Source organism: Giraffa tippelskirchi, chromosome 4, assembly GCF_054371585.1.
Source record: "Giraffa tippelskirchi isolate mGirTip1 chromosome 4, T2T-mGirTip1v1.2.pri, whole genome shotgun sequence".
NCBI classification, from domain to species: Eukaryota; Metazoa; Chordata; class Mammalia; order Artiodactyla; family Giraffidae; genus Giraffa; species Giraffa tippelskirchi.
In genome coordinates this window covers 164,836,346-164,852,428 of record NC_137278.1, presented here as the reverse complement: position 1 = coordinate 164,852,428, position 16,083 = coordinate 164,836,346, and the positions used below count along the sequence as shown (strand labels likewise).

Genomic DNA, 16,083 nt, shown 5'->3' with positions numbered 1-16,083 from the left:
GACTCATTCACCCTACTAAGATGAACAAACCTCCTAGTGCACTGCACACCTGTATCCCCCACCAACTTCCCACCCACAAGACCCAGCTTGAAGCCGCCCACATGAGTGGCAGCCCGGTTGCTCAATCACAGATCATTGCTTGCATTTCCCTTTGTGACTCTGGATCCGAGGCTCTTTAAAAAAACTGTCTCCTTTGTCTGCAGCTTGTCTCCTTGTGGAGGCAGCTCCTGAGGTGATCTGCAGGGACTGCTTACTACTTTGAAATGGTTCCCTCGGTCCTCCAACATGAATTTTTTGAATGCCGTCTGGCCTGTATTTCAATCCAGATGACAACATGGCTTGGTCTTTTCTGGATGCCATAACAGACAGACAAATGGGATGGGACAGATGGAAACTAGGTCCCCTGGGCTCAAAGAACCATCCTAAGTTTTGTATCTGGGGCATTCAAACCAAACGAAGATAATTTCTGCCTTCAAGTAAATTCTTGTCTTGTTGGGAGGCAAAACAAACCTATTATAAAATCTATGACACATGAAAGATTTATAGCACAGCTTGGTTGCAGAGGACTGAGCTGTGTTTTAGTTTATGTATATATTTCAGATTATTTTCCATTATGGCTTATTGTAAAATACTGAATATAGTTCCTTGTGCTATACAGTAGGTCCTTGCTGCTTTAATATATTAATATATAGTACTTTATATCTGCTAATCCCAAACTCCTAATTTATTCCTCCCCCACCTTTCCACTTTGGTAACCATAAGTTTGTTTTCTTATGTCTGTGAGTCTATTTCTGTTTTGTAAATAAGTTCATTTGTATCATTTTTTTTATATTCCACATATTAGTGATATCATATGATATTTGTCTCTGTCCTATTTACTTCACTTAGTATCATAATCCCTAGGTCCATCCATGTTGCTGCAAATGGCATTGTTTCATTCTTTTTTTATGGCTGAGTAATATTTCTTTATATATTTATATACCACATCTTCTTTGTCCATTTATTTGTCAATGGACATTTAGGTTACTTCTATGTCTTGGTTATCGTAAATAATGCTATTATGAACATTGGGTTGCATGTATCTTTTGGAATTAAGAGTTTTTGTCTTTTCTGGATATATGCCCAGGTGTGGGATTGCTGGATAATATAACTCTACTTTTAATTTCTTAAGGAATCTTCACATTGTTTTCCATAGGAACCACACCAATTTAATTACCACATTAATGTAGGAGAGTTCCCTTTTCTCTACACCTTCTCCAGCATTTATTATTTGTAGAATTTTGGGTGATAGCCATTCTGACCAGGGTGAGGTAATACCTCATTGTAGTTATGATTTGTGTTTCTTTATTTTAAATTAATTTTTACTGGAGTATAGTTGCTTTTGATTTGCACTTCTCTAATGCTTTGCAGTGTTGAACATCTTTTCATATGCCCATTGGCCATCTATATGTCTTCCTTGGATAAATATCTATTTAGGTATTATTAGGTTTTTTTTTTTTAATTTGCATTTCTACAGGGCTACTGCAATAAAGGAAAAGAGATATTAGTACAGAACAGGATTCAGTTCCAAATACAGCATTGTCAAGTGGGAATTTTTAGCCGAGGAGTCGTGGGGAGCAGGTGTCAGCAGATAGAAAATTACTAAGAGACAACACCAAGGGTAGGGGGAATTCTGGCTAAGTGAACCTAACAGGATTCTTGCTGAACTCAAGCCAGGCTGATCAGACGTCACCTGGCAGGTGGTGGAAGGTGAGAAATCTGCCTAGATACCAAGGGTGATCAGGTTGGAGGAGGGCTAAACTCACTTAGCAGGATTCTTCCTAATTGGAAGAATTGGACTATATAGAGATGAACATAGAAGCCCAAAAGTCAAGCCTAGTTGAAAAAGCTCAGAGAGCCTGAATAGAGTTTGGCCAATGAGAAAATCTTGTTAGGTGACAATCTCTGTTTTAATTCCTGGAGACAGAGCAGTGAGAAGGACAGGTAGACCCACACTATCTTCACTGAGCTCACATTGAGGCCAACAGCTGTCAGACAACTATTAATAAATACAAGACTGTTTAGCCACAGTTGTGGAAAATGCCACAATAGAGATGGAGGTTGGACAGCTAAACACACAATGGTTGAACTGCAGTTTGGCAAAGTGCTATCATGGCAAAGTACAAGTGCTAACGGGGGACCTCTATCTATTAGATGGAGGGGCATGGATGGAGGGTGCTTCTTAGGAAGTGATGCTGAAACTGAATCTGGAGGAGGAGGACTTGCTTGTTAAGTGGTGGGAAGGGAAAGGAGTCATCTAGACAGTGAGGACAGAATTTGCAAATTGGGAAGGAACAAAAAGGACCAACGGGGCTGGGATGCAGAAACTAATGTAGAGGGGAGAGGGTGCACTAGGGGGATATCAGAGAGGTGTCACAGGCCCCGAGGGCTGGTCAGTGACTTGGGATGTTGCCTTAAGAGCTGCAAGGTTTTTGCAAAGCCAGGGAATGTTAGGAACCTAGAGTCCTGCATTCCTCCAGCATCATCATCACCAGGGATTTCTCACACAAGGTGCTCGGATCGTCTTGTACGTCCAGTGTCATGAAGGAGCTCAAAGAACCCATTTTTGACCTCATTTCTACTTCTGTATTTTGACCTTTCAAACAGACTGTGAACTGCCAGGGGAAAGAGTCTTGTCATTTATCCTTTGTATCTTCAAAGCATCAGAAAGAGTGCTAGCTGTGTGGGTCTATCACTGTGCTCTATCAGTGCAGGAGGTGTGAGGAAAGTGGATAAACAGGTTCTTTCTGGGGGGTTACACAATTTGCCTGGCTTTCGAACAGAAGTGATGGCTTTGCTCCAGGATAACAACATTAAAAAAGTGACTGTAATTGTATTTTAGCCTATTGAGAACAATAATCTTTAGGGGACATTTTAGATATCAGTTTGGATTATAGATTAATGATGATAATTGCTAGCTTGAAAGTCTTGGCACCTACATCTTCCTTAGTCTTTTATTACATTTAATCAATGTATAGGATACAGTATAATCTTCCAAGGGGTATAAAAATAGTGGGCCTGCAACAATGATGATTCATGTTTTAATTATGCTCATGACAATTTTATGCATGAGATTATACTGAGCACATATTGAAAAAAAAAATTTGGCTTCCCAGGTGGCACTAGTGGTAAGGAACCCACATGCCAATATAGGAGACATAAGAGACACAGGTTCGATTCCTGGGTTGGGAAGATTCCCTGGAGGAGGAAATGGCAACCCACTCCAGTATTCTTGTCTGGGAAATCCCATGGACGGTGGAACCTGGCTGGCTACAGTCCATGGTGTCGCAGAGAGTTGGACATGACTGAGTGATTAAGCATGCAAATGACATAGTAAAATGATGGGTTCCTGAGAGGGTGATAATCCTGAGGTTTATTTCTTCTTCGGATCACATTTTCATGAGGCACTTATTCAAAAATGAAATCTCTTTATGTTCAATATTTCCTTTACAGCTCTTCTCCTCTCCACTTTGATCCAGTTTCAAGAACAAACCTTAACCTCCTAAAACTGCTAATCCTAGAAACTTAAGACAAACCCAGATGTGGAAAGAGGGTTTTTGTGATTTTGTTCTCTGCCACCTTTGACACAGACCAATCTTTTTTTCTGTAATTCTTCTTCTCTTATAAATGTTTAAATCCACCTATTGAGAAATCATTTCAGTGGGAGGAAAAAACAACTGTGGCTTTCATGTTCCATTCTGTCATGCTGAGTGTTGTATACGGAATTGTGTATTTTGGATAAAGTATGGTAGATGAACATTCTGTTACTCTCCTCTCCCTGGGAATCTTTTACAGAAGAAATGCCAAGTATCTCAGTCACACTTGGAAGAGCTTAAACAAAAGCGCTAGTGGGTGACTTTCAGTGGGGTGAGTCAGTCCTCTTTTCCTCATTTGATTTTAAAACGCTTGGCTCAGCCAGAGTCCTCATCTTGCTAGCGGGAGGTCCCTGAATCGGAAAAGTCAGGGAAGTGATACAAACTTTACATTTTCATTATAACTTAAACATATACATGTAATTCTTTGCCTCAACTTTAAAATTCGAAGTTTAGATCTTTGTTTTTAATGGGTCCTCTGGTTGGAATTCAATGTCATCTCTCTCAAAATGCCTCATCCACAGTTTCTAGTTTTGGTTTCTGGAGGATAAGAACTTCAGGCAGTTGTGATACTTCTGGGCAGGATCCCTTCAATGGTCGCCTTTTTCTGCCTTCAATCTTTTACGGTTTTTTTGTTCATTCATAATTCCAAAACATTCAGACTGTTTTTCATAGAAAACAGCTCTCTTTCACTTCACACTCGTATGTTACTAGTGTGTACCATCCTTAGGTCAATTACCAAAATTAGACTAACAAATAAGGGTGATTACCACCCTTATGGCAGAAAGTGAAGAGGCACTAAATATCCTCTTGATGAAGGTGAAACAGGAGAGTGAAAAAGCTGGCTTAAAACTCAACATTCAGAAAACTAAGATCATGGTTTCTGGTCCCACCCCTTCATGGCAAATAGGTGGGAAACAATGGAAAAGGTGACAGACTTTCTTTTCTTGGGCTCCAAAATCACTGCAGGTGGTGACTGCAGCCATGAAATTAAAAGATGCTTGCTCCTTGGAAGAAAAGCTATGACCAACCTAGATAGCATATTAAAAAGCAGAATTAGTAGAAGGAAAGAAATCATAAAGATCCGAGCAGAAATAAATGAAAAAGAAATGAAAGAAACAATAGTAAAGATGAATAAAACTCTAAAAGCTGGTTCTTTGAGAAGATAAACAAAGTTGACAAATCCTTAGCCAGACTCATCAAGAAAAAAAGAGAGAAGAATCAAATCAACAAAATTAGAAATGAAAAAGGAGAGGTTACAACAGACAATGCAGAAATACAAAGGATTATAAGAGACTATTATGAACAACTATATGGCAATAAAATAGATAACCTGGAAGAAATGGACAGATTCTTAGAAAAGTTTAATCTTCCAAGACCAAACCAGGAAGAAATATAAATTATGAACAACACTGAAATTGAAGCTGTGATCAAAAATCTCCCCAAAAGCAAAAGCACAGGACTAGATGGTTTCACAGGAGAATTCTATCAAACATTTAGAGAAGAACTAATGCCTATCCTTCTAAACTCTTTCAAAAAATTGCAGAAGAAGGAACACTTCCAAACTCTGAGGCCACCATCACCCTGATACCAAAACCAGACAAAGACAACACAGAAAAAGAAAACTAGAGGCCAATATCACTGATGAACATAGACGCAAAAATCCTCAACAAAATTTTAGCAAACAGAATTCAGCAACACATCAAAAAGCTCATACACCATGATCAAGTTGTGTTTAACCATAGATGCAAGGATTCTTCAATATATGAATATCAATCAATGTGATATACCATATTAACAAATTGAAAGATAAAAACCATATGATCATCTCAATAGATGTAGAAAAAGCCTTTGACAAAATTCAGCACCTATTTATGATTAAAACCCTTAATAAAATGGGCATAGAAGGAACCTGTCTCAACTGAGTAAAGGCCATATATGATAAGCCTACAGCAAACATTATTCTCAATGGTGAAAAACTTAAAGCATTCCCCCTAAGATCAGGAACAGGAGAAGGGTGTCCACTTTCACCACTATTATTCAACATAGTTCTGAAGTCCTAGCTACAGCAATCAGAGAAGAAAAAGAAAGAAAAGGAATCCAGATCAGAAAAGAAGTAAAGCTCTCACTGTTTGCAGATGACACGATACTGTACATAGAAAACCTTAAAGATAGTATCAGAAAATTGCTAGAGCTAATAAGTGAATTTAGCAAAGTTTGAGGATACTAAATCAATACACAGAAATCACTCACATTTCTATATACTAACAATGAAAAACCAGAAAGAGCAATTAAGGAATCAATCCCGTTCACCATTGCAACAAAAAGAATTAAATATCTAGGAATAAACTTACCTAAGGAGACAAAAGAACTGTTCACAGAGAATTATAAGAAATCAAAGATGACATAAACAGATGGAGAAATATTCCATGTTCCTGGGTAGGAAGAATCAGTATTGTGAAAATGACTATACTACCAAATGCAATCTACAGAGTCAATGTGATCCCTATCAAATTACCAATGGTATTTTTCACAGAACTAGAACAAAAAATTTCACAATTCATATAGAAACACAAAAGACCCCGAATAGCCAAAGCAGCCTTAAGAAGGAAGAATGGAGCTGGAGGAATCAAGCTTCCTGACTTCAGGTTATACTACAAAGTCACAGTCATCAAGATAGTGTGGTACTGGCACAAAAACAGAAATATAGACCAATGGAACAAGATAGAAAGCCCAGAAATAAACCTATGCATTTATGCGTTATTTTTGACAAAGGAGGCAAGAATATACAATGGAGCAAAGACAGCCTCTTCAATAAATGGTGCTGTGAAAACTGGACAGCTATATGTAAAAGAATGAAATTAGAACACTTCCTAACACCATACACAAAGATAAACTCAAAATGGATTAAAGACCTAAATATAAGACCAGAAACTATAAAACTCTTAGAGGAAAACATAGGCAGAACAGTCGATGACATAAATCAAAATAAGATCCTCTATGACCCACCTCCTAGAGTAACAGAAATAAAACCAAAAATAAACAAATGGGACCTGATTAAACTTAAAGCTTTTGCATAGCAAAGGAAACTATAAGCAAGGTGAAAAGACAACTCTCAGAATGGGAGAAAATAATAGCAAATGAAACAACTGACAAAGGATTAATTTCCAAAATATACAAGCAGCTCATACAACTGAATGCCAGAAAAACAAACAACCCAATCAAAAAGTGGGGAAAAGACCTAAACAGACATTTCTCCAAAGAAGACATACAGATGGCTAACAAACACATGAAAAGATGCTCAACATCGCTCTTCATTAGAGAAATGCAAATCAAAACTACAATGAGATATCATCTCATACCAGTCAGAATGGCCCTCATCAAAAAGTCTACAAACAATAAATGCTGGAAAGGGTGTGGAGAAAAGGGAACACTCTTGCACTGTTGGTGAAATATAAACTGATACAGCCACTATGGAAGACAGTATAGAGATTCCTTAAAAAACTAGGAATAAAACCACCATATGACCCAGCAATCCCACTCTTAGGCATATACCCTGCAGAAACCAAAATTGAAAGAGACACATGTATCCCATTGTTAATTGCAGCAGTATTTACAATAGCTAGAACATGGAAGGAAACTAGATGTCCATCAACAGATGAATGGATAAAGAAGTTGTGGTATATATACACAATGCAATATTACTCAGCCATAAAAAGGAATGCATTTGAGTTGGTTCTAATGAGATGGATGAACCTAGAACCTACTATACAGAGTGAAGTGAGTCAGAAAGAGAACAATAAATACTGTATTCTAACACACATATATGGAATCTAGAAAAATGGTACTGAAGAATTTATTTACAGGGCAGCAGTGGAGAAACAGACATAGAGAATAGATTTATGGACATGGGGAGAGGGAAGGAGAGGGTGAGATGTATGGGTAGAGTAACATGGAAACTTACATTACCATATGTAAAATAGATAGCCAGTGGGAATTTGCTGTATGGCTCAGGAAACTCAATCAGGGGCTCTGTATCAACCTAGAGGTGTGGGATGGGGAGGGAGATGGGAGGGAGGTTCAAAAGGGAGGGGATATAGTATACCTATGGCTGATTCATGTTGAGGTTTGACAAAACAGCAAAATTCTGTAAAGCAATTATCCTTCAATAAAAAAAAAAAAAAGCAGAGACATTAATTTGCCAACAAAGGTCCATCTAGTCAAAGCTATGGTTTTTCCAGTAGTCATGTATGGATGTGAGAATTGGGCCATAAAGAAAGCTGAGCGCTGAAGAACTGATGCTTTTGAACTATGGTGTTGGAGAAGACTCTTGAGAGTCCCTTGGACTGCAAGGAGATCAAACCAGTCAATCATAAAGGAAATCAATCCTGAGTATTCATTGGAAGGACTGATGCTGAAGCTGAAACTCCAATACTTTGGCCACCTGATGTGAAGAACTGACTCATTGGAAAAGACATGATGCTGGGAAAGATTAAAGGCAGGAGGAGAAGGGGGGGATAGAGGATAAGATGGTTGGATGGCATCATTGACTTGATGGAAATGAGTCTGAGCAAGCTCCGGGAATTTCTGATGGACAGAGAAGCCTGGCGTGTTGCAGTCCATGGGGTTGCAAAGAGTTGGACATGACTGAGCAGCTGAACTGAAATGACTTAACAAATGCAGTTGAGTCTTGGTCATGTTAGAACTGTACAGTTAGGAGCAGAAGCATGCTAGCACAGTGGAGATGAGCCCTGTAGATGCAGGCATTTAAGGTGTCCTGGGCATCACGTGGAAAGTCCTGCAGAGGAAATAGAGGGCCCTGGTTAATCCAGCAATCCAGTTTATGTGTGTTAGCAGAGCTTATTTTTTACATGTTATGTATGTTGAATGATTTTTAACATTATTGTTATACAGTACGATAACATATTATATACTATACAGTACAATGGTTGTATATTTGTAAATGCTCTTGGTTGCAAGAGAATGTCAAATATCCTTTATAAGCTTTGAAAACTTTTAAACCTGAAACAGACTCTAGATATGACTCAGCAATTTTAAAGCTGAGGAAATAGAAGATATTTCATATGACTTATCCCAGTACAGCTTATCAGAGCATCCTATCAGTTAGATATTATTATAGACTCATTGAGGCTCAGAAAGACCAAGTGACATTCCAAAACTTTGCAGCTAGTAAGCAGTAGACTTATTACTTGGAACCCAGGCACCTGACCCGAAATTCTGAACTCTTTCTACTATTTTGGGGCTCTGGGAGTTTGTGGCCTTACTGGGAAGAATCTTATCTATTTTTAAAAAGTATTTATTTATTTTAATTTATTTGGCTGTGCTGGGTCTTAGTTGTGGCATGTGGGATCTATTTCCCTGACCAGAGATTGAACCCCAGCCCCTTGCATTGGGAGCCTGGAGTCTTAGTCACTGGACCTCCAGGGAAGTCCCTAGATTTTGCATTTTAGATCCAGCACTCTCAAGGCTGAATAGAGGATGGAATTGGTCGAGAGGAGAATGGAAACTCTCCTGTGTTCACTAAGAGAGGGCCAAGATAAATAGAAAAGAGTGTATTTGCAATTTAGTAGGTAAATCCTACAGGGCTCAGTGCCTGATTGGATATAGCAGGTGAGGGAAAGGGACTAGTCAGAGGCCGTCTCCAGTTTATGGCTATACCCATGGCCAGTGTGGCTGGGTGGCTGGAGCTGTCATCGTTCCAAGTCAGGAAGCACAAAGTTGAGAGGTGGAATGGGAGCCACGATAAGCTAATTTGGGGCCTGTTGAATCTGAATCTCTTATCTGAGTGGGGATGTTCAGTAGGCAGAATATGGTGCTTAGAAGCTAGCAGACTGAAATGGAGAAAAACTTTTGGAAGTCCTTAGTACACAGGTGATGGCCAAACCCTGTAGAAGAGAGTTGAAAGAGTCAAGAAGGCTATAAGACAAGAAGATGGCAGGAGACAGAACTTAGGAGATGGGCCAAAGAGACGGAAGAAAATGGCGGAGGAGTAAGATGGAGAGATCACCAGCCTCCCCACAGATACATCAAAAACTCAAGATATGGGACAACGTCTACAAAACAACCTCTAGGTGACAGCAGAAGACCCCAGGCCTTCAGGGGGGCAGGCTAGGTTCCCTGGAATGAGAAAACCGCAAAATTCTGTAAAGCAATTATCCTTCAATTGAAAAAATAAAGTGGAAAAAAAAAAAGAAAGGGGCTGAGGAAAGTGTTGTAGCGAAAGATGAGGGATGACTCTAGAGGTAGCAGAGAATCAGTAAAATCATGGATGCCAAGGAAGGAGGGGGCTGAGAACTGACCACCAGATCTAAGATACACCATTGCATTTAGCAGCAGAATGGTCATAGGGAACCATCAATTTTGGTAGAGTGGTAGGAACAAAAGCTGTGTAAGAGAGAACAATGCATCTGTTCCTCCTCCCCAGAGATGGGGTCTGCAGAGGCCCAGCCCCTTGAATTGGTAGAGTGAGTTCCTGCTGCATTTGGGGCAGAAGACAGAGGGCGCTGCCTGCCATCTACTTCCAGGTCCCTCTGAGCAGACTAGCCAGTAGCCTTAGTGGAGGGGGTAAAGGGAAAGATCCACTCCCCTCCCCCATCCCCACATCCCCATAACCTTTTATTGTTTTCTATAGGGTGGAAATACAGTGCAAGGAAACATCCCATTGCAAGCTTTTATTGCTTCATTTGGGACAAAGATCAACAACTTTTCCCCTTCCTAGTCTGTTTTTAGACATACATTTATTGAAAGAAGGAGTCAACAAGCTTCATTTCTCAAATGGAAAGACTTCTGACAAACTTTAGTCATACTTACATGGGCCCAACTGTGCCTAGTCATACTTATGAAACAAAAGGAAAGTTTAAACAGAGAATCTTGAAATCCTGCATAATCCTCCTTTCTCATTACATGTCGGCAGCCTGTCTTCTGGATGGAGAATATAGGCTGTGATTGTTTCCACTTCTTAACTATTCGCTCCAAGCGCAGTGGGGAAGCTCGTTGGTGGGCAGGGTCCATAGTCTGTACTCATTCAGGGAAACTTCCTGAAGCTCTCCACCAACACCTGCAATTTTCCTTGTTACCTGGTGACAGCAACCTAAATTATAGTTGTGTGCCCTGGGGAGGAAATGAATACAGCACTGGCAGTATAAAAATCTACCTATTAGGTGACAGCAAATATTATATGAAGCAAGAGGAGCAGGCTTAAATTTAAGTAGACTAAAGGTTAGAAGAAGTTGTACCTTAGAAGATTACCTAGGACAGAGGACTACCTTTGGAGAAAGTATCTTGCTTGCTTTTTCCAGAGGAAATACTAAAGATGCTACTTTATTTTTTACTATTAAGCACTGAAAAAAAGGCGGGGGAACTAGGAAAACTTATTGTTTAAAATACAAGAACAGCTTCTCAAGGAAGCTAGGTCCTAGGACCTTCCCCCTCACTCGCATCCCCAATTCACACTCCCTTGGAAACAGGGCAGATGTGGCTGTGAGGTACACAGTGGAAAAGGTAATGGATGCTTCCTTCCTGGTTGTGGTTTTACAGAAAATCTCCTAAGGAACCAGTGTGAGAGAAGAACGTTCTCTTTTCCCATTTCTAGAAGTTATGGTCCTTGGATATCGGGACCTGGGTTTAAATCCCAGTTCTGCTGTTTTCTGGGCTTGTGGATATGAGCTCTCTGAGTCTCAGTTTTCTAACGGCAGCAAGAGGATGATCATCGCTGCCCACGGGGTTATTCTGAAGACTTAATGAGATGCTGTATGTAAAATGACCAACAGAGTCTGCAATGAAAGTTAGGTTCCCTCCCCATCCAGAATGAAAAATTTTAAAAAATTAATGAATTAGTTAATTTGGCTATGCTGAGTCTTAGTTGCAGCACTCGGGGTCTTCCATCTTTGCAGTGGCATGCAAACTCTTAGTTGTGGCATGTGGAATCTAGTTCCCTGACCAGGGATCGAACCTGGTCCCCCTACATTGTGAGCCTGGAGTCTTAGCCGCTGGACCACCAAGGAGGTCCCCAGAATGGAAATTTGAAGTGGGCAGGAGGTTCAGTGACCTCTTTTGTATGCAAATGAACTCATCCTGGTCGGTCTTCTTACTTGGATTGAAAGGACTGACTGAGCTGGATGTGCTGTCCGGTTGGTACCACCCCTGAGGGAAGGTGGGGTGAACTGTGGTTGGGCCTGAGCTAAGAATGTCCTCTCCTGGCAATTACTCTGCTTGCTGCCAGAAAGAGATAGGTTGCATTTAAGAAAGTTCTGAGGTCAAAGTTGTCGATACAGGTCCAGATGGGTCATGAGGCTTAAGGGGCCTGAGGAGCCAAGGTGTGTGGCCAAAAGGGAGTGTGGGGAGCACAGGCCTGAAAGAGTGTGTCAGGGGCATCAGCAGCTGGTCTGGGGGACAGTTTCAACCTTCCAGCAAGTCAGAACCTCTTAAAGGGCCTTCGGGCAGAAGGAACAGTCTGTGTGCCTGGTTATCAGTATCCGCAAGAACTCTAGGAATGAGTTCTTGCTCAGCTGCCAGCACCTGAGACATTCTAGCTCTGTGCTTTTCCACTTGACGTTTTAAGGCCTGTTCAGGCCTAGGTGGTGCTAGTGGTAAAGAACCTGCCTGCCAATGCAGGAGACGGAAGAGACGCAGGTTTGATCCTTGGGTTGGGAAGACTGCCTGGAGAAGGACATGGCACCCTACTCCAATATTCTTGCTGGAGAATCCCATGAACAGAGGAACCTGGCAGGCTACAGCCCATAGGGTCGCAAAGAGTCGGACAGGATTGAAGCGACTTAGCACTCACGCATGCGTGGCCAATACAACGTGGTCATCCCGAGCAGGGTAATTTGCAAATGCTTTCTGCTGAGCTTTGTTGGGGCAACTGAGAACCTCACAGGGACTCATGAAAATAATTCCCAAAGAAGTAAAATAGCCATTGATTGCTAAGCGGAGCCAACAGCTGAAACTCCCTATTAGCAGCAGAAGCGCTGTGAGATCTGTGCTATGACCCCTGCAGCAGAGCTACAGAGAGAACCTCTCTGCAGACAAAGTCACAGTGCAGATATGCAGAAGGACAGTCCAGGAGCAGGGAAGAGGGGGCCTCACATAGAGTCAGGGGCATGAGCTTGTGGATGAGGCTGCCCCAAGATTGTTCAACCACAAACTGGAGTGAATGACTAGACCTCTTTCAGTTTTCTCATCTTTAAAAGCAAGTGAACATGCACAAAATAAAATATTCTCTGAAAGAACACCTGTTTTTGGAGAAGACTGCACAGATGGGGACCAAGATGGGAGAGATGCTTTTTACTTCACATCTTTATACATTTTCATCTTTGAATCCTGTGGATGTGTGTCCCATTAAAGAGAGTAAATATTAATAACGACAAAAAAAGACAAGTGATGTTAGTTTGTACCTTATAGGATTACACACCAGATAGATGATAATTACATAAATTGCAGTGTTTATTGTTATTAATATTAATAGAGGGATGCTGGCTAGGCCATCTGTCAGTATTTTTTACTCTTAAATACTCAGCAGTCTCATATTGGGCTTCCCTGGTGACTCAGATAGTAAAGAATCTGCCTGCAGTGCAGGAGACCCGGGTTTGATCTTTGGGTCAGGGAGATCCCCTGGAGAATGGAATGCCTATCCATTCCAGTATTCTTGCTTGGAGAATTATTTGGATAGAAGAGCCTAGCGGGCTACAGTCCATGGGGTCTCAAAGAGTCAGACATGACTAAGCGACTAACACTTTCACTTTCAGTCTCTTATCAAGTATCCAGATTGATACCCTACAGGCACTGGCCTTACATTATATTTGTGATCAACAATATCAATTTAGCCCCTTAAAAGCAGTCTTGTAAATGGGTAAAATGAATAAATGAATGCCACTTGCAAATTGACTAATTTCTGTTTTTTTACTTTTCACATATTTTAGAGAATTATATTAATTATTAACAATGGCACAGGGCACTGTATAATGAGCACCTACATACCCTTCATCTGTGATCACTAATTGTTAACATTGTGGTCACATTTGTGTTTTTCCTTTCATACACACACAAATATATATGTATTTTCTGGACTATTTGAAAGTTAGTTGCAGATGTGACATTTTTATTTCTAAATACTTCAGCATGTGTCTTCTGAGAATAGGACATTCCCCTACACAAGTGAAAGTCACTCAGTCGTGTCTGACTCTTTGTGATCCCATGGACTGTAGCCTGCCAGGCTCCTCTGTCCATGGAATTCTCCAGGCCAGAATACTGCAGTGGGTTGCCATTCCCTTTTCCAGGGGATCTTCCCAGCCCAGGGATCAAACCCATGTCTCCTGCATGCAGGCAGATCCTTTACCATCTGAGCCACCAGGGAAGTTCTTGCTTGCTTAGTGGCTCAATCCTGTCCTACTCTTCCAAGACCCTTTGGACTGTAGCCCACCAGACTCCTCTGTCTATAGGATTTTTAAGGCAAGGATACTGGTGTGGGGTGCCATTTCCTTCTCCAGGGGATCTTCCTGACCCAGGGATCAAACCTGCATCTCCTATGTCTCCTGTATTGCAGGCAGATTCTTTACCCGCTGAGCCACTGGGGATTATCAAACACAGGAAATTTAACCATTACACTAGACTATTATCTTATGTACAATTCATATGCAAATATTCCAGAGTGTCCCATTAAATGTTCTTTATAGCTGTTTACTTTTTGATCCAGAATTCCGTTGAGGATCTTCCGTTGCATTTGGTTGTCTCCTTTAGTCAAGAACACTCTAGTAGGACTTGTTTTGCCTTTCATTGACATTGATATCTTTGAAGAGCCTAGGTCAGTTTCTACCTTTCCCTCCCTGTCCCAATGTCTTGAATTTGTATCTGATTGTTTTCTGATAATAATTTCTGACTCAGGTTAAATGTTTTTGGCAAAAATGCTACAATCGGTGATGTTCCAATGCCACTTTTTAGAACATTTTTTATTCTCTTTTAAATGTCTGAAGCCAGGAGTCATTTTAAAAAATTCTAACATTCTTTTTCCAAATATCCAGCAGGTCAGTTATTGATAAGTGACTCCTGTCCTCAAGTCATGATGGAGGCCGTGGGCTGTTTGTACAGATCACTTGATTTAAGGGCCACATACCTCGGATATTCTCATTCATCGATCCCTGGAATCCTACAGTGAGTTTCTGTTCTGTGTCTCAACAAGAGGTATACTTCAGGTTATTCTTGTCCTGTAAATGACCTCTTGACAACTTTCATTCCTTTGCAGCCTTCTGAGGGAAATTGAGCGGACTCGGGATAGGAGATGTTGGCCTCAAGGTATGATCCAGCAGTCTTCTGAAGGTCCTAGGCTTGGCGCCTCATTTTTGGAGCACTTGCTTAAATTAAAATATCACAGTGCTTGGAGTTCAGACACAGTGAGCTCAGCAATGTGCACCAAAGCAGATAAGCTACAGGGGGCTAAAAGCTTGGACTTGGTGGCTCAAACAATTTCAGATAAATCAAAACATGCTTCAGGACAAGGGAAAAAGGTCTTGAGACCCATCGTTTCCATTTCGGGTGTGGAAAAGACTCGATGGAAGACACAGAGTAATGTTGAAATATGGAATGGCCCAGAAAAAGAAGCAGTGAAGAAAAAGAAAGATTATTCTTCTAAAACTTTACCTTTGGGTAAAATGGATGGTGTAGTAAAGCTTCCACGGCAACAGATTTTGTCAGCTAAAAGTGAGAGTGAAAAAGGCCTAATTAATGCAAATTACCAGCATCCACTGGTAGAGTCTCTTAGCGCAAATAATCGCTGGAAATCTGTATCTGAGCTCATCTCAGAGAAGTGGCTTTTTCATAGCCCAGATTACAGTTCAGTTTCTCACAAGTGTTTTTTGCAGAGAAGATCTCAGTTTGAAACAAAGTTGATGGAAGACCTCAAATGATACTAATAAAGAATAAAGATTTTTATGGGCTTTTCCGTGTAACTTTTTTCTACTTGTCATTATTTAGAATTCTTTGATGAGATATTTTCTGGTGATAATCAAGGTCTGGGGATTTTATTTTTATTTTTTAGCCCCTTGAAATATTGTGACTGACTGTAACTAAAAAGAACAATTTTTAAGTCATTCATATTTCTGTGGTAAGTAGAAAACTGTTGATATCACAGGGTTCCATATGTAAAAATATATGGCGATAATGTTACTAAAGTTCTAGTTGTGTTACTTTTACTATCATTTGTCTATGAATTTATGAATTAATATTTCATGTACACAAAATTTACAATTGCTGTCACCACATCTCTTTAAAGTAACATAAGAAAAGACATACATTGGAATAAACTAAAACCATAAAGTAAGTTTAAAGTACTAGAGTCCACAGATTTGATATCATATCTGCTTTAATTGCCTCTCATTTTATCAGTGATTTGTAAGATATTACCTGTTAACTGCTGAGGATGAATTATTGACTTCCT

At 40.4% G+C, this 16,083-nt stretch overlaps 1 protein-coding gene across 1 annotated transcript in view; it reads left to right on the top strand.

Moving 5' to 3' along the window:
• Positions 1–15,569, top strand: part of LOC145547031 (putative tetratricopeptide repeat protein 41) — a 92,295-nt gene extending 76,726 nt beyond the window's left edge. Inside the window, 3 exon segments of the mRNA XM_081595582.1 lie at positions 14,672–14,801; positions 14,893–15,538; positions 15,540–15,569. Coding sequence (XP_081451708.1) covers positions 14,672–14,801; positions 14,893–15,538; positions 15,540–15,569 — 806 coding nt within the window.
• Positions 15,570–16,083: the final 514 nt, after the last annotated feature.